The 22,633-nt window shown below is 38.9% G+C and overlaps 1 protein-coding gene across 2 annotated transcripts in view; it reads left to right on the top strand.

Moving 5' to 3' along the window:
- LMBR1 (limb development membrane protein 1) overlaps positions 1 to 22,633 on the top strand; it is a 145,828-nt gene that overhangs the window by 90,562 nt on the left and 32,633 nt on the right. For both annotated transcript variants that reach the window (XM_046668846.1, XM_046668845.1), the window contains exons 9-10: positions 1,385 to 1,457; positions 19,326 to 19,406. In XM_046668846.1, the coding sequence (XP_046524802.1) occupies positions 1,385 to 1,457; positions 19,326 to 19,406 (154 nt within the window). The remainder of the gene's footprint in view (positions 1 to 1,384; positions 1,458 to 19,325; positions 19,407 to 22,633) is intronic.

The raw sequence follows: 22,633 nt of genomic DNA, 5'->3' as shown, positions 1-22,633 counted from the left end.
AGTGGTTTTTTGGTTGGTTGTTGTTAGTGTTATGTGGGTGGTAGTGAGTGTGTATGTGTAAGCATACAATTTCTCTAGGGTTCTGTCCATAGGATGATTTTTTTTTGAAGAAGATCAGCCCTGAGCTAACTGCTGCCAATCCTCCTCTTTTTGCTGAGGAAGACTGGCCTTGAGCTAACATCAGTGCCCACCTTCCTCTGTTTTATATGCGGGATGCCTGCCACAGCATGGCTTGATGAGCAGTGCCGTGTCTGCACCTGGGATCTGAATCGGCAAACCCCAGGCTGCCAAAACGCAACATGCGCACTTAACTGCTGCGCCACTGGGCCAGCCCCATATAGGATGATTTTGATAATACCAGCGTTCAGTATTTGTGGAAAATTTTTTGTATACAAAGATGATGTAAATGGAAAGTATTGCACGGTAGTGATGTAGTTTATGGATTTCTTGTTTTAAACATTTTGTAGGTAAATATAGATGAGAAACCAATGTTGGGCTGGGTGATGTATTCGTTCCAGTGCTAAAATACTGGCTTGGGCATAAAGAGATATTACTGTATTTAGCTTTTTGGGTGTTTAGAATTCATATATTTGTTTGGCATTGAGAGAGCTGCAGAGTTATTTAATTCTTTAAATTTAAAAAATATCCAATTTAAATGTCAGTTTTGTGATAATCAGCTTTTGATGGATTTAGTTATGTATTAAAATATTTTTACTTAAAAATTGAAAATAGAAATACCATATGACCCAGCCATCCCACTACTGGTATCTATCCAAAGAACTTGAAATCAGCAATTCCAAAAGTCCCATGCACCCCTCTGTTCACTGCAGCATTATTTACAATAGCCAAGATGTGGAAGCAACCTAAGTGCCCATCAACACATGACTGGATAAAGAAGATGTGGTATATATATACAATGGAATGCTACTCAGCCCTAAAAAAAGAATAAAATCGTCCCATTCACAACAATGTGCATGGACCTTGAGGGTATTATGTTAAGTAAAATGAGCCAGATAGAGAAAGACAATCTCTGTATGACGCCACTCACATGTGGAAGTTAAACATGTAGACAAAGAGAACAGATTAGTGTTTACCCGGGAAAGGGCGGGGTGGGAGGCGGGCACAAAGGGTGAAGGGGTGCTCCTACAACACGACTGACAGACAATAATGTACAACTGAAATTTCACAAGGTTGTAAACTATCATAATCTCAATAAAATAAAAAAAATTTTTTTTACTTAATTACTAAATAGAATAGGTTGAGCATTTTTATTTTAGATTCCTAGTAATTTGAATGATTATCTAAATTATAGGCCAAAGAGCCTAATTATTCTCATAAGCACTAGTTTTGTAATCTTGTGTTATTCAATCATTTGATCTTTTAGATTCTTGAAGACCTGGATGAACAAATTTATATTATTACCTTGGAGGAAGAAGCGCTTCAGAGACGACTAAATGGTGTGTATACATTAACATGTTTAGGCCAGAATAAAAAATATTCAATTCAAAAAAGACAGACAATTGAGGAGGAAAAATACAAGCCTCTGAGTACCTTGTGCTGTTGCATGAGGTCAAGACTTCAGAGCCGTGTGAACTTCCTAGGTGAGGAATGGTTTGCTGAAGACTAGCGGCATTTTGGGAAAGTTGCCGTGTTTTACCGACTGGAATTAGCTGTAATCTAGCAAGGTCAATTCAGTTCTGAGACACTGGCCACTGAAGTGTCCCCCCGCTCACAAGTCCTGCTGTGTTTAAGCACTGGGACTTACAGCGCTGAGGTTTTGCAGATTCGCGTGCTGTCTTAGGAACTGTGATATCCCTCCTGCAGTTCTCGCCTCTGGAAATCTTTAATTAAACGGAAAAAACATAGTGTGTTTCTTGGATACTAAGGTGCCCAGTTTGACTCTGTAAATACGTTGTACTTAGGAACTCTGTTGTTATTTGGGAATGGTGTTCATTATCAGCTGGTAACCGAGTAAGCATGTCAGAGATTTTAAAATTTAATTTTTAATTACTAATCATTTGTGGCTTCAAATGAAGAACCAATGAAGACAAGAGTAATGACATAGTTTAATAGAGAAATGACATAGTTTGAGTAAATTTTCTTTTGATTTTACTTAAGTGATTTCACCCTACACTCTTTTCTCTTGCAAAGTATGTATTTTTTTATTTTTTTATTTTTTATTTTTTTTTAAAGATTTTATTTTTCCTTTTTCTTCCCAAAGCCCCCCGGTACATAGTTGTATATTCTTTGTTGTGGGTCCTTCTAGTTGTGGCATGTGGGACGCTGCCTCAGCGTGGTTTGATGAGCAGTGCCATGTCTGCACCCAGGATTCGAACCGACGAAACACTGGGCCGCCTGCAGCGGAGCGCGCGAACTTAACCACTCGGCCACGGGGCCAGCCCAAGTATATATTTTTTTAATGTTGAAAACTCACCACCAAGATCAGATTATTAATAGTTCACTGTATTTCAGAATCATGATTCAAGAGTAGGTATAAAATAGGTTACTTGAAGTATAAAATACTGAGAAATAGGAAGAAATATACCTACTTTCTTAAATTACAAATAGCAAATTTAAATCATCAACCTAAAAGTGTTGATAACATTTAGAGCTTTGTTCTTACATCCAGGAATTTCAGATTGTATCTATTCTAGAGAATTCTCGTCAGTAATGTTGTATACTTTGGTATATTGATAATTTTTAGACTAGAACTACATGTACTTTTTATTCTCCTAACTTCATTAAAACTGTTTTAACATTTAGGCCTGTTAATTCCGGAATTGTCTTCAATCAGTACTCTCAGCTTTATAACAGTTCATCGAAGTAGTAAATATTATAATAAATTTGTCTCATTTAGATAATCGTGCTGTTGTGTAATAAACATCCCTGGATTATAAAGAATAGACGTCAAGCTGCCACCTGCGGTTTAGGATTCCGTGTCCACCTGAGGTGTATGCTGTTTCTAGCTTACAGATCAGGAGGCTAGGATCCAGGAAGGATGAAATATAGTGCTCCTGAATTAAAGAATTTGGATTAAGTCTAATCAAAACAAAATAAAAAATAGAGCCTTTTCTCACTTTGCTCTTCCACACTAGGAAAAAAAAGTCCCTCTAGAATCTCTCTAGATCTTTTGGCTCCTCAGATCAAAATTGGTTCATCTCTAAAGAAATTGAAAAGGAAGTACTTGCCAGAAGGCTAAAGTATTATAAACTGAAGCCAAGCCAAAATAAACAAAACACCCCAACTAGCACAGAAGTGTTATAGTTTGGAGATTAAGGATTAAGGATGATATGATAGCTAATGGTAAGTGTCATTTTATTTTCTACAAATTTGGTAGGCCGTGCACCACTTCTGACTGCTCTGTCGGTAGGTTGTTGTTAAAATCTTTCCATGAGGCTGTTTAATGATATGCTGAGATAATTGCTCTAGTTTTGCTGTTTGCTGCTGGTTAACACTGTGGACTATTTCTAGTGAAAAGTAATAGGCTTGTAACATAAATCATTCTATGGCAAAATGGACATTTTGAGTAATATAGAGCAAAAATTGTGAGCTTCTGCAGAGTGTATCATGTGCAGAGGAACAAACCAAGATGGAACAAAATAGTATTTTATGATTTGCTATTTTTGAGAAAGTGTAGATCCTAGGAGGTTAGTAGTAGAAATCATCTCCATGGATCTTATTTAATCTAATAGTGTCAAATGTATTTTGTTATAACGGTTACTTTATATTTTTTAAATTATTATTATAATTATTATTTTTGCTTGAGGAAGATTGTCGCTGAGCTAACATCTGTGCCTGTCTTCCTCTATTTTGTATGTGGAATGCCGCCACAGCGTGGCTTGATGTGTGGTGTGTAGGTCCACACCCAGGATCTGAACCCACAAACACTGGTTGCCAAAGCTAAGCACATGAACTTAACCACTGTGCCACTGGGCTGGCCCCTATTTTAAATTATTTTTAAAAAGTGAAGTTTTTACGTTTTTTTACTTTGGGCTGTTGAAAAGATTTGCAGAATGATGAGAATAAAAGATTTTTTAAAAAATACCCCAGAATTTGTGGTGATATTTTGCTAATGGCACATTGAGTGTACTGTCTTGGTTTGTGTGGAGATGTGACACGCCGCACAGGAGTCTTTGGGATTTCTACATGGTTTGCTTTGAGCCCAGCTTTACAGCTATCTGAAAAAACATGATAGTTACTGTTGAGAAGTGCTTTACTGTAGGAATAACACTATTTTTTCTCTGAAAGATAATGTGACTTGTGGTAGTTACTATATTACTGGAGTTGCATTTTCAGTCCCAGTTTTAAAATGTCAGTGTGTGTAGCTTTATGATGGAGTGCCTGCCTGGGACTTCTCCGTTGTTCCTGTTTGACACTTGATGGTGCTAGAGGTTTGCTTCTTGTTGATATTGTTATTGCTTCATAAGATATGTTAATAAAATAAAGCTAACCTGTGCAGTAAGAATGTGAATCCGTGTCCTAAAGAAGCCGTCCTGTTACAGTCTCCTCCACTGTTTCTCCTCCCTGTTGTTTCCTACATATCTTTGTCTAAGCACTAGACGTTTTTGTAGATGAATTTAGACTCTGAGTCTCCAGATCATAGACTAATTGACTGAAGAAGAGACAGAAAAGGGTAAGAATCTATAAAGATTTTATCCAGTGCTGAAACACTTCAAAAAAGAACTTGAGGGAGAGGCGTTCTTTGTGTTCCTGGAGCAGGAGGGAGCCCCAGAGTTCTGCACCATCTGGTTAAGATGGCCCCTCCCTGATGTCCACATCATCAGGGCAGGACAAAAGAGATGTCTCCAGAAATCACCACGATCCTGGCAAGACTCCCGCTCCTCCTGGTCCCCCAGCATGCAGCCTCACCCTGCGGTCTGCCTCAAGGCGGTCAGCAGTGATCCATGCATTTTCCCCTTTCCCCCTTTTCTGATAGTCAGCACAGGGAGCCCAGCATATCTAGGTCCTTGGCATCTCAGAGTTGCTGTCCCTCAGGTCTCTGTGCTTCCCATTTCTGACCTAATTTCTCACTCCCCTAACTCCTGAAACTTTCTGCTTGTACCATTTGGAACTGAGAGTTAACCTAGCTACCAAACCCTTAGATCCTCAACCTTGACTCTGGCTCGAAGAAACGTGGTTCCCGTAGCACACATTGCTTCTCCTGGAACTCTCTCAGGTGGCAGCTCTGTTCTTTCCCACATCTCTCATTTTACCACTCCTGGAGTTTGGGTAGTGTCCTCGTGTTCTCTATTGCTGCTTTCAACACTTTGAATCTCGTGTCATTAGACCGTGAACTGATTACTTCTTCCTTTTTCCTTTTGCAGTCACTCTTCACCCTCCCAGGTTATTCCTGCTCCATCCTTGAGGATTTTAGCTCCTTGTTCATGATCATTCTCTCTGCTATGACACCTGTCATAATTCTTGGTGATTTCAGTGTCCATGTGGATGACCCTTCTAGCCCCCTGGGAAGTTCCCTGACCTCTGTCTTCCGATCATCTCCCTCAGCGCTCCCTCAGAGGGATTCTAACCCAGGCCTGGTCCTGAGCAGTAGCTCAAGTTCTTGCATAATCTCAAGATCAATCACCCCGCTCTCCAGCTCTTATTTTCCAGCTCACTTCCTCTAGTGCTCCATTTTGTACAATTCTTTAGTATTGAGACTTCACATCCTATTTACTTATCCTCATAACTTTTTGTCACCTTTCCCCGCTCGTTTTCTTCATCCCTTCACTTCCTGACACAGTATAAATCCTCGGTCGTTGTTATAACCAGTCCTTCATGTGCACTTAGAATTCCCTTTCCCTCTCTCCCTTTATTGTACTTATGCCAAACTCCAGCCTTGCGTATAGCCAGCTCTTCACTCTGCACTCACATCTGTTCAGCTGACTGACCATAACTGCCTGGCCTTTCTTTAAATGTGTGACCGAGATCTTAAATTTGCTTTACATTCTCCTAGATGACTACTTTATATCTTCTCTGTCACCCTTAGCTGATAAGCTTGCTTCCTGTTTTCTTGAGAAAATAGAAGCAATCATGACAAAAAATTTCACAGCTTTTTCCTTTATAATGGTTCACCTACCTAAAACTCCCCCTGCACACTGCCTTTTCTCCTAATGCTCTAGCTGAATTGTCTATGCTTCTGGCTAAGGTCAGCCCTCGCCTAATGCACCGGGTGCTATCCCTTCTCACAGATTCAGAGACAAAACTCTAGCCGTTATGCTGTCTGTGTTACATAATCAGTTTTTCCCCAACTGGATCACTTCCATCAGCATAGAGACATGCTGTAGTTTTTTTTCAATAGAATGAAAGGAAGAGGGCCAGCCTGGTGGCGCAGCGGTTAAGTGTGCACGTTCTGCTTCGGCGGCCCGGGGTTTGTCGGTTCACATCCCGGGTGCAGACATGGCACCACTTGGCACGCCATGCTGTGGTAGGCATCCCACATATAAAGTAGAGGAAGATGGGCATGGATGTTAGCTCAGGGCCTGTCTTCCTTAGGGAAAAGAGGAGGATTGGCAGCAGTTAGCTCAGGGCTAATCTTCCTCAAAAAAAAAAAAGAAAAGAAAGGAAGGACGGAAGAAAAGAAGGGAAGAAGAAAAATAAATCAGTTTGTCTTGATTTCCTATGCCCTCTAGCTCACTACCTCATTGCTTTGCTTGTCTTCATAGCAGAACTCACAAGGGTTGTATACTGAACAGTTTCATTTCTGTGCTTCACATTTGATTTTGAACTCATTCTTGCCTCCATTACTCTACTGAAATGCTATTGTCAAGTTGGCCAGTGACTTCATAGTCCTCATCTTACCCTCCTTCTTCCTTGAACTGTTTTCTGTTCCACTTGGTTTTTAGTTCACTACACTTTCCTTGTCTTTTTACTTAATGAGCTGCTTCTCAGTCTACTTTGCTGGTTTTTCTGTATCCATAACCTCTTCACCCTGGAATGCCCCATGTCTCAGTCCTTAAACTCTTCTCTTTTCTGTTCACCTGCCCTCCTTTGGTTATCTCATCTGGTCTCATGGCTTTAAATACCAAGTATATACTGCTGACCTCTCCTCTAACCTCCAGCTGTGTAGATCCAGTTGTCTAGTAGACATTTCCACTTGAACATATCTTGTCCAAAATCACTAAAGACTTATTCCTCAATTCTGTGTCTTTTAGGGTCAACCCATTTCTGTAGGTGGCAGATCCATTATTCCAGGTGCTCAGGCCAATTCCTTGAAGTCTCTTTCTCTTAATTCCCCTATGGAGTCCTTCAGCAAAGCTCTCGGCTCTAGCTTCAAAGTATCTCCAGAGTCTGACCACGCCTCACCACTTGGCCTGTCTCCACCGTGTTCGAGTGACAGTCACCTCGTGGTTAGAATTTTGCAGTAGTTTCCTAATTGGCCTTCATGCATCTATCTTTGGCCTAGTGAGTCAGAGAGAGTGCTTGAAAGTGTAAGTCAGACGTTCTCACTTGTTTGCTCAGAGTCCTCCAGTGGTGTCCTGTTTCAATCCCAACAAAAGCTGAAGTCCTTCCACTGGTTCCCCATCCCCCCATGCACCCCTCTAACTTCCTCTCCTGCAGTCTCCTTACTGTCCTTCCCCTCACACTGGCCTTCCTGCCTCAGGGCATTTGTAAGCACTGGTTCCCTCTGCCTGCTGTCTTTCAGGTCTTTACTTAAGGTCCACTTCTGGGTGGGCTTCCTACACTGGGAGCCTTGTGGATGTGATTTAACATTGCCAAGCCCTGCCTCCACCCTGGCACTTCTGTTCTCCTTTTCTGCTTTATGTTTTCCTGTACCACTTTCCACTCTGACATGTTACTTTTTACGTATTGCCTGCCTTTCCGAGCTGGAGTGGTTGCTCCACACAGACAGGGAGTTTTGTTCTTTTTCTTCCTTTCTGGACCCCTGATCCTGTGATATCACCAGAGATATAGTGTGTTGGTAGTAAATGTTTGTTGCGTGCATAAATGAATAGGTGAAAAACATGCATGATGGAGAGTTGTCATTTTACTGTAGAGTTAAAGAAGGAAGAGGAAGTAAAATTTGGTGATAGGATAAAAGACAGAATCAAATGGAGAGAGTATTTAGGAAGGCTTGTACTAGAGACCTCTGAAGACAAGCCAAGGTTGGGGAGCTGGAGGAGCGTGCACACTGGGTGTTAGTGAAGAAGCAGAAGTAAGGCACTTTTACCCTGTTAGCCACGAAATAAGGGCAGTCAAGATCCATTTCTGCGCCACGACCCCTGAAGAACAGCCCAACAGAAAGTCCCATTGCATTTATTGTGGTAGAAGATCTTTTGTAATTCCTTCCCAGGATTAAGAGGATACATGTATCATTAGCATGTTTAAATGTCTAAGTAATGCACCAGCATTAATTGAAATAATTAGCTTTCGTGTGTGTATAGCCTATGGGTGTACTGGGAAACTTTAGAAGTACCATAATGAATAGGAATTACTTTTTGTTGTTTAAGTTCAAAACTTTCACAGTTCTTTTACTGTAAGTTATTTAAAAATATTGTAGCCTTTGAACTTAATGATTCAATTCAATTTTGTTAGGTACTGTTTTCATCTTCATGATAAAAAGTATATCACTTTTAGTAGCAATTACTTTCCTGCGTGATTCTAATCTTTTTTTAAAGCATTTTCTATTGAAGCTTGTATTAATTCTTTATTCTTAAGAGCACAGGAGATGTACTTGTTTCATTTTTGCTGAATGTCAGATTTCAATACCTTTGTATTCTGAAAAATAAAAGATTGAAGAAAACAATACACCCTACCTTTTCATGGAACCTAGTGACCTGTTAGAAACATTTTGTCACCATTAGTCCTTGAATCTTGCTATTTATAACTAAGTTGAGTTTGCCAGGCAATTTTATGATGATGTCAAAGTCTCGGGTGGTATTGATGCTTGCTTTAGAATAGTAGCATCCTATCAGAGGCATTGCCCATCATCATTGGCAAGACGATTTGCTACGTTGGTCATCACTTAATCTGATGTCTTTCATGTAACACTCTTCATGATATAAGGAAGCTTACATCAGATTTTATCTTATGTCCTCCACATTACTTTCATCTTGACTTTCTCTAGGTACTCTGCTATAGTCTAGCAATGGTTATTCTAAGAATACTATTTACTGTTGGTTATATCACTGAAGTGAGTATATCTCAAATTTGTCAGACTCTGGGCCACTTTGAGAAATGTTTGGGCTTAGGTAGATAGACTGAAGGTGATCAAATGTCAGCTTTCATCAAGAACATACCTAGCAAAAATTGTTGACACTGACTGACCCCTTTTTTGGCAAGACTATGATAGAAGAAAGTGTTCAGTGATATCTTGACTTCATGAGATAATGGAAAAGAATATGAATTTTACTGGTAATACTAATGGTTTCTTTCTAATAAGATATCAACTTTTGGGTCCAAGGGTCTGAAACAGTGAGAGACACTTTGTTACAATTTATTCAGCTTCTTAGGCCGTATAATCACTTTCATGACAATAAAATATGGCCCACACTAACTATTTGTTGCAGGATGAAATGAGGTGACTGAAGAGATGTAAGCTGTTGCATAATATCAGTAGATGAGGAATACTTTAGAATAAAAAACTACAGAGTAATTTTAAGAGTCAGGTTATCATATATTATCTGAAATTTAGCGAGAGATGCTCCTCTATATTATAAATGATCCAAATTTGTTAGCAGAAGATGAATTTAATATACACAACCTACTTCTTCAATCACAACCTATTTGGATGATGGTATTCCTGATAGTAGCGCATATAAATATGAAGTTTAAAAATAATCTTAACATCTTACCTAGTTTAAGATCTACCAATCACTTATATCTAAAGTAGAAAAAAAGCTAAACCATTACTTTAATTGTATATAACTTTATATAATGTTCCTAAAGCTGATTGCTTAATATTTTTTATCTTGCTTGTGGTCATTTATAATGAAAGTATAGTTGCATTTTCAAAATTGTGTTGGATATTGAAAGTCTCATATTACTTGTTCCATACTTAGCCATATTTTTGTGGATATGTCAGAAGTAAATAGAAACTATTATTTTAATAAATATTAGCATTGCAAATGGAATAGAAGTAGAAATAGAGTTTTTGAGTTGTGTGGATTGTCTGTCTCCTCTGTAGATAGTAATAGTGTTTGTGCTGAAATAGATGCTTTAGAGATGTGAATGGCCAGACTTCAGTTTTCCAAGCTTTCTGGGGTCTGCCTAATCAGCATGGCTCTGTGGTGTGCAGTGTTTGCTTAGGGCAGGAGACTGTTCACTCTATGAATCATTAGGATTCTTGGGCTTTAACAACAAAATTGTTTGCCTTAGTGTTTAGAAATAATTGAAAGTACTTAAGTGACTTCACATTCGGTGATAGAGATCACTTTGGTCAATTTAAAGTACTAAATATAATCAAAATTTTAAACTTACCTTAGATGAGAGATTTTCCAATCAACTTTTTTTGGGTTATATGCTAAAGTAAAAAGTTAAATGAAAAAATAATCTGTTTATACTAGAGGTGTCTCCTTACAAATAGTATTCATTATGAGACTGAGTTTAGGACGTTGAGTGTTTAGGGTACTGAATTGTTTAGGGAGGTTGTTTTATTGCTTCACATTATTTGAATTGTTTATATACCAACTTGGAGATTTATGTGTTTTTTAAAAAACATAACATTATGTATTTTAAATTAAAAATATCTGCCTTTTAACATATGAATGTCAGTTAAGGCTGTCTTATGTATTAAGAAAAGGTATAAGGACAGCTTAGTTATTGAAGAAATGCTGGACTTTGGGAAATTCTGTTATCTTGGAAGCAAAATATTTTCAATACCACACTAGTTTTTCAGCTTAAGAATAAAGCTGGGAAAAGTTGCCTTCAGCTATTAGTTTTCCTGAATCCAAAGAGACGGGTGGGGCAGGATCAAAAATACTTATTTGATCAAAGTTATTGGCTCTGAAGGTATTCTTACCTATGTAAGAAAGATGAAAGGTGTTGTTTTTATTGCATGCTAGTAACAGTGTAATTTTGAACTAATTGGTGTTGAACTGCCAATCACCTAGGGGGAATGCCTATAGATACTCTTACAATTTCCTTTGAGGTAGTGAAATCTTATGTCGAGGCTGGAAGAAAAACAGAATAATACCGTTAAATTGACCTTAAATGAGCTGCTTTGTGGTTTTTTTGGAGAATCCCTTTTTATTTTTCATGACTAGTCCAAACAGGTTTTGTCTCTACCAGTTTGGCTTGTTGACTAGACAGTGCTGACGTTGAACATTTTAGATTCATTTTGAAATAAAGTAATTCTAATATAGTTCTTCAGGATATTTTGATGATTTTGTTGGTGCAACTTAAATTTGTGTAATAGTCCAGTATTTGTTTGCAGTGTGTCATGATCCCTTACGATAGCCTTCATTTCCTTCTGGTCATTTATAATGGAATATTCTGCCCCAAAAAGCTTACTTTTCTCACTTAGGTAATGATATATACAGTAAAGGATGGTAATGTCTTTGAAAATTGTATTATTCCAGATGAATCTAGTCATTTAATGAAAACATTTCTTTGAGGACAATAAGAATGTATTCTTGATTTTTGTATGCATGTCAGCCAGAATTTATTAACTGCCTATTTTGTGCCTAGCATTGTGTCACTCCGAAATAAAAACACAGCATTTCAGAAATATCACTTTAGTTATTTTCCTTTGAAAAATAATACATCGGTTGGTCTAGACATTTGTATTAAGCTGTGTAGACATCATACCCACAAAGTAGGCATTTATGTCTTTTCACTTAATTTTAAATTGGCGCAGGAATACTGTCTATTTTGGTACCCATTCCCTTTGAAAATTCTGAATACTCATCAGATTATTTTTTCTAGCTCTGAACTCGTTACTGGAATAGTACTTCTTTGCGAGTATAGGGAATGAAATGTAATCTGGAATTGTATTTGTAATTAATCAGATATAGAGTTTAAATGAACATTAACTATAGATACATGCTATATAATTTATAAAGAAATGGGATAAAAAGTAAAATGTACTTATCTCTAAGACTATTATATTCTAAGACACTTGAAAATCATATAATGCTATGCCATCTTACTGTAAATCTCCTTCTTATATCCATTAATTCTGTAACTTTTTTCCCTTTTTGCTTTGGCTCCCAGAAACTCTAAACTAAATTTGCAGTCAAAGTTTAGTAGTTTTGGGTCACAGTATCTGAGTATCTCTGTACTGTCCTTACCCCCATTCTCTCATAAATTATATATTGACGAGTAAAACGATTAAATTCATGAGCTCTAGAAATACAGTATAACAGTTCAGTGCACTCAAGACCTCAGTTCCTCCACAAGAAGGGCTATTGGATTTCTTTCTTCAGCGATGGACAGAAGGGAGAAGGGAGATGCAGAGGGGGCCGTACTTACCTTTCCTGGAAACCTGGGCTGAGACGGGACTTTTGTGATTCCCCAAGAGGGCTTAGAAGAGGCCTCTGAATTCCTTTACTGCGTTTGCAGCCTGCCACCTCGCATTGCCGACCTGAGCCCCTCATTCAGTCTCTCTCCCTATGCGAGAGGAGTGACTCCAGAGCACTGAGCCTTCTTCCTCGCCAGTTGCCAGTCGAGTCGGTGTTTCTGACTCAGTCCCTTCAGCTCGGGGGGAGGGGAAGAGGGAGGTGGGGACGGGGGCCCTCCCCGTGGTTTGTCACTGTTTGAGAGACTGTCTGATCTGATTAGGTATGAAGGGAACAATAGCAGCAGGTAAGGAAAAATGACCGCTCACTTAAGGCTGAGTGATGAAGGCTAAGATGAATATTTAGAACAAGTGATTCTCACTGAAGTTAACTATTAATGGGAGAGACAAATCAGAATTTGTACTTAGCCCCTGAAAGTAGTATAGGCGCTCAAGGAGATACAGTTAGAGCAGAGAAAAGACTGCCTAGAATGTGGGAAAAAAATGAAAAATTCTGTAGACAAAAGATGAGATAGTCCTTGTGGTGGACAGAATAGTGGTCCCACAAAGGTATCCAAGTCCTGGTCCCCAGAGGTGGTAATTCTGTCCCCTTACATGGCCAAAAGGACTTTGCATGTGATTAAGTGAAGGGTCTTGAGATTAGCCTGGATGAGCTGGTGGGCCCCTTGTCATCACAGCATTGTTACATGTGCAAGTTGAGGCAGGAGGGTCAGAGAAGGAGATGTGGCAATGGAAGCAGAGGGTGGAGTGACCTGAGGAGGGGACCGTGAGCCAAGGAATGCAGCCAGCCTCTAGAAGCTGGATAAGACAAGGAAATGGATTCTCCTGAGTCTCCAGAAAGAACACAGTCCTGTTGGCACCTTGATTTTAGACTTCTGACCTCCACGACTGTAATCTAACGAGTTTGTATTGCTTTAAGCCATGAAGTTTATGGTAATTTGTTATAGCAGCAATAGGAAAGTAATACAGTCCTTCTGAAAATTGAATTAATCATCTGGTAGAATCAAGTTTGAGAACTGTTTCATGTCACAGACAAAAAGTACAAAGAGAAGGAAATCACTAGTGAAATAATAGATGTGGACTACAGTGCTGAGAGACCTAATCTAAACAATAGGCCTCTAAAAGGAGAAAAAAGAAGAAGTAGGAAAAAAGTAAGTAAATAAATAATAGAAGAGAATGTCAGTGAGCTGAAGATAGACTTGAGTGAGGATTAAAAGGTCAGAGTCCTAGGCAAGATTATTAAACAGGAAATTAAAAAGATCCAGATTTATCCTATAAGATTCTTGAATTTGAAGAATAATGATAATAATAATAAAAACCTTACAAGCTTTCGCATAGAAAGATTACTTACAAAGGAGAGAGAGGGCAACATCAAACTTTCTGTTTGTAACCTGCTATTTGAATAAGCGTTATTGAATAATATCTTTAGTCTAAAAGTGGGGGATGATTGCAATTAAAAACTCATGTATATCCAAATATGTCATGTATCATTCATTCACCTTATATCTGTATACTGAGTATTCAATTTGTGCTAGGTACTGTTCTAGTCATTAAGGATATGGCAGCTCTCATACTGACAGAAATATTTAGTAATAATCCCCAACTAAATATTTTTAAAAGAATCTCAGCAAAATCTAGGCTTTAGGAGGGGTGGCTGGAAAGCAGTGAGAGAATGGATAGATAAGTGTGTGAAAACTTCACCCACGTGTGGGGTAAGTTACCCAGTAAAGCATCCCTGTGGGGTCATGACTGTGTTAAGTAGAAGAAAATATGTCTCATCTGAGTGTTGAGGATGAGAAAGTAACCACTAAAGTGCCAGATTAACATGGGGAAAAAGAATAAACAGAAATCCCACCAGTTGGGAAAAGAAGAAATAGCAAAATAAAAGAAGCAGAAATTATAATATTACATGAAAGGGGAAAGAGCACCAGTCTTCATAATAAGCCAACTAGTGGATGGCAGGATTCGGTCCCCGGATGTCACTATTGAGCTGCTAGAAAACCCACTTGGAAGCCCGCTCTGTGTGTAAACTTCCAATTTACATGAAATTATTTCCTTATTTTTTTAAGCTACTTCAAGTTGAGTTTTCTGATTCATTAAGAAGCATCCTAATAGATAGACCTCATTTCACAGATGAGAACACTGAGGTTCAGAGAAGCATAAACCTAAAAGAATGAGAATCTGAGAGGAGAAAACCACAATAAAGTAGACCTGAGAAAATTTTAGAAGTAACCAATTTAGCAGATCTAAAGAAGCTGAATCCTGAGCCATTTGTGCTTTATTTATATCCCAGAATCCCCAAAAGTCTCAGAAAGTGGCCCCACCAGATAGCTATGGAGGTGGGGAAGAGGTGACGCGAGTTAAGATGAGGAGGACTGGCTGAAAGCCTGTTTGAAGCAGTTTGGTGTGTGAGTGCTTTCAGACCATCGCATGGGCTCTCATCTCCCTTCACGTGGACAGCTGAGCTGTAATACCAAGGAGAGCCCTCTCTGGGGAATCTGTGTAGCCAGGAGGAAAGCCCCATGGATAGCAGCGATAGGGTGTCCGCCCTGGAAAACCGGGCTGGATTGTCTGACAGGAAGTCTCGCTGTCATCACGCTCCACCCACACAATCTTGAGTTTCCAATCAGCAGTTTTAGTGCTTCATTCTTAGCTGTGAGCAGACAGCGAGGGCTCACCAGGCTGCTGCGGACAGCCTCCCCGGGAAAGGAGGGACCAGAGCGAAGGTCGGGGAGAGCGAGTGTTCTCGAGAGGCAGCATGTGCTTGGGGGCTGAATGTCTAAAAGTAAATATCGATAGTGTCCCGAGAGAGACCAAGATCGCATTTGTGAGAAAGGCTGGGATTCCACAAAAATGAACAGAAAGGGATTCTTTTTTTTTTGTTGTCTGGAAGATTGGCGCTGAGCTAAGATCTGTTGCCCATCTTCCTCTTTTTGCTTGAGGAAGATTGTTGCTGAGCTAACATCTGTGCCAATCCTCCTCTATTTTGTGTGGGATGCTGCCACAGTGTGGCTTGACAAGCAGTGCCAGGTTTGTGCCTGGGATCCAAATCTGCAAACCTTGGACTGCAGAAGTGGAGTGTGTGAACTTAACCACTGCACCACCAGGCCAACCCCAGAAAGGGGTTCTTTTTTTTTTTCCCCCTGAGCTAACATCTGTTACCAATCTTTTTTTTTTTCTTCTTCTTCTCCCAAAGCCCCCAGTACATAGTTCTATATTCTAGTTGTAGGTCCTTCTGGTTGTGCTGTGTGGGATGCCGCCTCAGCATGGCCTGATGAGTGGTGCCATGTCCATGCCCAGGATCCAAACTGGCAAAACCCTGGGTCACCAAAGCAGAGTGCATCAACTTAACCACTCCGTGGGGTGGCCCCTAGAAAGGGATTCTTGAAATTTAGAAATAATAAAATAAAGAAGAACTCTTCAGAAAATAGGTCAAAAAGACAAAAATAGGGGAAAAGATTTAAGAATATTAGAGAACCAATTCAGGAGATCTAATATCTAACTAATAGGAATTCCAAATGGGGAGAGGAGAAAAAATGGGATGGAGGAAATGACAAAATGAAGATAGTTACTCTGATCTGAAGGACATGAATTTGGAGATTGAAAGGGCTCACCTAATGCCCAACATAATACATGGAAATGACTCTCCCCAGGAGCAGTGGGGACAGAGGTCCTTCACGGCCCATAGGGAGAATGAGGAGTTCATACCCAAAGGGACAGGGAGAAGAAGAGTGTCAGACATCTCAAAATCAGCACTAAAAGCTGGAAGACAGTGGAGCAATGACTTCACAATTCAGAAGGATGTGTAGTTTTGATGTGGATTTCTATATTTAACCAAACTTTGAGAGCAAAGGTAAAATATTCAGACTTGTGTAGTCAAAAAAATTACCTCCCATTCACCTTTTCTTAGCAAGCTACTGGAGGACATGCACCACTTAAGTAGAGGAATAACCAAGAAAGAAAAGACGTGGCTACCCGGGAAAGAAGGGGTGCCCCCAGGAGAGAAGAGAAGGGGGTCTCCAGGGCGACAGTGCTGTTAGGCATAGAGAGCAGCGAGTCCAGGCTGGGGCAGGCCCATGCACTGCAGGAGGAAATTCGTCAGGAAAATCAAGTGGATAGTATTACTGAAGAATTTGAGGGGCCGGCCCCGTGGCCGAGTGGTTAAGTTCACGAGCTCTGCTGCGGCGGCCCAGAGTTTCGCTGGTTCCGATCCTGGGCGCAGACATGGCACCACTCATCAGGCCACATTGAGGCGGCGTCCCACATGCCACAACTAGAAGGACCTGCAACTAAGATATACAACTATGTACCAGGGGGGATTTGGGGAGATAAAAAAGAAAAAAAGAATTTGAAAACCAGGAGAAAATAGAGACATTTGGGAGGAAAGTTTGGCTTTGAACTAGTGATAAGTCCGTAGAAAACTAAGCATATGAAAAAAATGACTAATTCTAGAGGTGGGAAGAAGAATGTTATGGAAGAAAGGAAAGCTAATTATCGTTTATTCCTTGAGTAAGCAGTGAATCGAATTTCTGTTGTAGTAATGTAGACTTTGAATATTGATCCAACCAAAATTACCAGTGTGACCATACTGGGAAAAGGGAGGAATGAAAAGATGTGTGGCTTACAGACTTAAATCCTCATCTTCCGTAGTAGGAAGGTAATAGTTAACACCTAAAGCTAGAAAATCAAGAAATACAAGGGAAGCAAATACTGTATTTTACTAAATGTAAATGGGCTGAATTCCACTGTTAAAGAACAGAGCCTATCAGATTGGGGTATTCAACACATATTTATAATTTTTGCTACAAGCACCTATTGCTTTTCTTCTAGTAAAGCACCTGATTTGGCCTTGCTGTTTCCCCCTATTCAGTCAGGTCTGTAGAACTGCTTGTCAAAGTTCTCTGCCTCCCCCAGCCAAGGAATTGACCTGTGGCTCCAAGCTAGGCCATTAGGACACTTGCTCCCTGGAATTCTATTCTTGATCATAGTGATATAAAGACTGAAAATAGTTAAGACTGATTCATCCCAGCTGTGACACTGGGAGGAGACTGTCCCTCTGTGGCTGCCACTTGGAGCTCCCGACTGCCTCGTTTCTCTCCTTTCTTTCCTGGAAGGTTTCCTGCTGATGCCGTCTCTCTCAGGAATTCCTTTTCTTTTTAACTAGTCAGAGTCACTTTCAGTTGCTTATAACCAATGAACTCTAACTGATAGAAGTGAAACCTCAAATAAGATTTAGCTGATATATATATATATATATATCCCTTTAATTTTAATCTTTTTTTGTCTCATATGTAAGTAAGTAAAACAGGGAAAAACCAAAAAAAGTAGAACTTAATGTCCACAAAACAATATTGAAGTTGAAAAGCATCAAAGACAAAGAGGGTCATTATGTAATGATAAAAGGTATGATTCATAAGGAAGGTGTAACAGTCTTATGGGAACCCAAAAAACTTAGCAGACGAATACAAACACATAATGGAAAAACTCTTGAAAACTGAGAGAGCTTGATCAGTCAAAGTACAGTTGTAGTGGGGGGTTTAAATTTATCCATTTCAGAATTTAACAGATAAAATAGAATATGGAGATATACAAATAGAATATTAGAGAAACAAGCAGAAAATAGGAATAGAGAAAATCCATGTGATAAATAAACATATGAAAAGATGCTTAACCAAGTTTAGGGAAATACATGTTAAACTAAGAATAGGAAAACATTTTTTACTCATATTTGGGAAAAATTCAGGAGTTATAATCATCAGTACTAGAGAAGATATTGGAAAGTACTTTCAAAAGCTATTGATAGAAATGTAAATTATTACAATAATTTCTTATAATAAATTATAATATTTTTGGGGAAATAACCTTTAAATATCTCTTAAAACTGTCAAGACTTACTGTTTACCTCAGCAATCTGAATTTTGGGAATCTGTTCTATGGGAACCAGGATGTCGTGGATGTGTATACTAAAATGTTTATTGCAACATTGTTTATAGTGGCAAAAAAATTGAGGAAAACCTGAATATTAATAAATGGAATAATTCTGAATAAAATTGAAGTACATCCATACCATGGAATATCATTCAGCTGTTAAAGAGTTGGCACTATCTGTCAATGTGGATGTATCATTGACTAGGAAAGCAAGTAGTAAAATAATTTGAACCATTCTTACAAAATGTTTAATAAAAACCATATATGTGATATATATATGTATGTGGGAATATGTACATGAATATGAAGAAAGGTGTGAAAGCATCAACCAAGCTGTTAACAATTGCCACTTGAGGGAGGAGGGACGGAAAAGAGGAGATCTTGATTTTTTTCACTTTCTATAAGAAGTGCATGAAACTTTTGTAATTAATAAAGATTAATAATAGATTAAATAGGGCTTTTACCAAAGTAAGACATTTTCTAGGAAACATATGGTGTTTAATCAGCAGGAACTTGGAAGTTTTAAGTGGTGAAGAAACGGGTATACTTTTTTTTTTTTTTAAAGATTTTATTTTTTTTTCCTTTTTCTCCCCAAAGCCCCTGGTACATAGTTGTATATTCTTCATTGTGGGTTCTTCTAGTTGTGGTATGTGGGACGCTGCCTCAGCGTGGTTTGATGAGCAGTGCCATGTCCGTGCCCAGGATTCGAACCAACGAAACACTGGGCCGCCTGCAGCGGAGCGCGCGAACTTAACCACTCGGCCACGGGGCCAGCCCCTGAAACGGGTATACTTTTCTGTGAATTGCAGCAGCATTTGTTTTTATTCTTAATGATCAGGATTTGTAATGTGTTATTTTATATTTTAGTTAAATGTGAGGCTACCTGTTCTCTGCTGGTAGGGTTTCTGTTGTTATACTTCTAAAATATTTTTGCTTTCGATAGGAATGTCTTCAGCGGTGGAATATAATGTAATGGAGTTGGAACAAGAACTTGAAAATGTAAAGACTCTTAAGACAAAATTAGGTATTGTAAATTTTTTTCTTGACTTGTGTATTAGTCTTGGTTTCTTATTAAAGACTTTACTATAGTCTGAAACATTCAAAAATTTTTGAAATCTTTAGCTTATGTTATAAGCTTTCGGTCTGTTCAAAGCCATTGATAAGGACTGTCTTTTAGTTTGGGGAGAGGATAAGCATATATTCTCATTTTTTTGTTTGTTTCGTATGTGTGCAAAATGACTTCAGATGATGATGTTCAAAGATGTTGCTCCACTGTCTTTCACGTGCCTTATTTCCTGACAGCTAATCTTCTGTCATCCTTATCTTTTAGTATGTCTTTTTTCTCTGTTTTTAAAATGTCCTGATTTTGAACACTTTTTTTTTATCACTGATTTTTATCACTGATTTTGAACAATTTGATTTTGATGTGCCTCAGAGTAGTTTTCTTTGTGTTTCTTATTCTTTGGGTTCATTGAGTCTCTTGGATCTGGGAATTTATAGTTTTTATGTAATTTGGAAAATTTTTGGCCATTACTTCTTTGAATATATTTTCTTCTCCTCTCTGTGCCCTCCTTTTCGGGGACTCCAGTTACGTGTGGAGTCCACTGAAGGTGAACTTAGCCCACTTGACAGTGCCCCATAGCTCAGGGATGGTCCTTCATTTTCCTGGTTTTTTCTCTGTGTGTTTCATATTGGATAGTTTCTATTGCTGTGTCTTCACATTCACTAATCTTTTCTTCTGAGTGTCTAGTCTGCCTTTAATCCCATCTAGTGTATTTTTCTCTTGGACACTGCAGTTTTTATCTTGAGACATTCTATTTTGACCTGTTTTATATCTTCTGTGTCTCTAATTAACATGTTCGATTCATGTCCTCCACCTTTTTGAAAATAATGGAATACAGTTATAATAATACTTTTAATGTTTTTGTCTGCTAATTCTAACATCTACGTTAGCTCTCAGAAATTTTCAATTGATTGACTTTTTCTCCTCAGTGTTGGTTGTGTTTCTGTGCCTTTTTGTATGCCTGGCAATTTTTGATTGGATAGTAGACATTGTGAATCTTACATTATTGGGCGCTGACACCTGTGTTGCTATAAGTGGGATACAGTTGAGTTACTTAGAAAGAGTTTAATAATATCAGGTCTTGCTTTGAAGACTTGTTAGGCTGGACCAGAGCAGCATTTCATCTAGGGCTGAAGTGTTCCCCACTACTGAGGCAAGACCCTTCTGAGTCCTTTATCCTGTGATTTATGAGGTTTTGGTACTGTCTTGTGGGAGCAGCACTATTCTTGGCCCTTTGTGATTATTGGATACTGTTATCTCTAATCTTTTTTGGGTGGTTCTCTCTTCAGCCTTGGGTTGTTTCCTCACATTCCTGAGCTGATCATTACCCTACTGGACTCCAAGGTAACCCTTTACAGGTGCTTGGAGTTCTTTCTCTGTGTAGCAGTCTCCTCTCAGGCACTTTGCTCTGCAAAATCCAGCTGACTTGGTCTCCCCAGACTCACATTTCATGTCCTCAACTCAAGGGCTGAGCTGAGCTCTGCTTGGGTTCCTCCTCCTTGCACCATGGCCTGGAAACTCAAGACAGTAACCTGGGGCAAACACAGGGCTTGCATTGTTTGTTTCCCATGTCTGAGAGATTATTGTCCTTCATTGATCAGATGTGCAGTGTCTTGAAAAATGTTGTTTCAGGTACATGTGTTTTTTGTTTCTTACTTGTTTCAGGTTGGACAGTAAATCTGGTCCCTTTTGTTAAATTCTGTCTTCAGGAGTGCAAGTTCAGTATTATGTTGTTGAAAATCGTGTATGTTCATTCATTTTAATTTTTGTAAACAACATTATATTGCCTAAAGTTACTTTATTCATCCTGCTGTTGATGGATGTTTGATATATTTCCAGTCTTTTTCTATTATGAATAATATTGCTATAGACATTTCTACATATCTCTTGGTACATATGTTTTTTCAGGATACATACCTACAAGTTCATTGCGTATGTGCATGTACGGCTTTTTTGAGATAATGGCAAACCACTTTCCCCGGTAGTTGTATTATTTTGCATTCCTGCTGGGCAGGAGTAAGACTTCCTGTTCCTCCACATCATTGTCAATAATTGACAGTGTTGGACGTCTAAGTTTTTACCAATTTAGTGGATGTGGAATAGTTTTCATTGGTGTTTTAATTTTCATGTCCCTGATTTGTGTTTCCTGTGTTCCTTTAGCTTCTGCTTGAAAAACATCTGTTAGTATTTCATTTAGTACTGGTTTGCTGGCAATGAATTCTCTCAATTTTTGTTTATCTGAAAACATTTTGGCTTTACGTTCTCATTTGTAGGGTAGTTTTACAGAATTTAGAATTCTTACTTGGTAGTTTAACATTGTAAAGATATTGTTCCAGTGTCTTCTGGTTTCTGGTTAAAAGTTACATTGTTGCCCTTTGGAAAGGCTTTTCAGATTTTCATTTTGTCTTTGTTTAGCAGTGTTACCGCAGTGTGCTCAGGTTCTGTTTTCTTCTCATTTGTCCTTCTTGAGACTGTGGCACTGCATGAGTGGGTGGCTTACTGTCTTTCATCCATTTGGGAGATTGTTGGCCTTTGTCTCCTCAAATTTTGCCTCTACCTGCTCTCTCTCACTTCCTCACACTGGGCACAGATATGCTAGACCTTTTACTCTTATATTCTTTTCTGTATTTTCCCTCCTTTTTTATTTATGTGCTTTGCTCTGTGATATTTTCTACTGATCTGTCTTTGATTTCACAGTCTTTTCAGCTATGTCATAATTGTTGTCAAAATTATCTATTGAGGGGCCGGCCTGGTGGCGTGGCAGTTAAGTTCGCACGCTCCTCTTAGGCAGCTCGGGGTTCACTGGTTTGGATTCTGGGCATGGACATACTCACCGCTTGTCAAGCTATGCTGTGGCAGGCGTCCCATGTATAAAGTAGAGGAAGATGGGCACGGATGTTAGCTCAGGGCCAGTCTTCCTCAGCAAAAAGAGGAGGACTGGCAGCAAATGTTAGCTCAGGGCTAATCTTCCTCAAAAAACACATCTATTGAACTCTTAATTTTGGTTACAGTATTTTTCAGTTCTAGAATTTCCATTTGATTATTTTTCTAGATTCAAATTGTGACATTTGCCATCTTGCCAGTTATCTTACTGAACATTTTAATCAGCTATTTTAAGGACTATTTCTGGTAAGTCCAATATCTGGATCAATTGAAAGTGTGTTTCTATTGTTTTTTTTTCCTTTGTT

This window comes from Equus quagga, chromosome 8, assembly GCF_021613505.1.
Source record: "Equus quagga isolate Etosha38 chromosome 8, UCLA_HA_Equagga_1.0, whole genome shotgun sequence".
Classification (NCBI taxonomy): domain Eukaryota; kingdom Metazoa; phylum Chordata; class Mammalia; order Perissodactyla; family Equidae; genus Equus; species Equus quagga.
The sequence above is the reverse complement of the archived record's forward strand: the minus strand, read 5'-3'. Positions and strand labels throughout refer to the sequence as shown.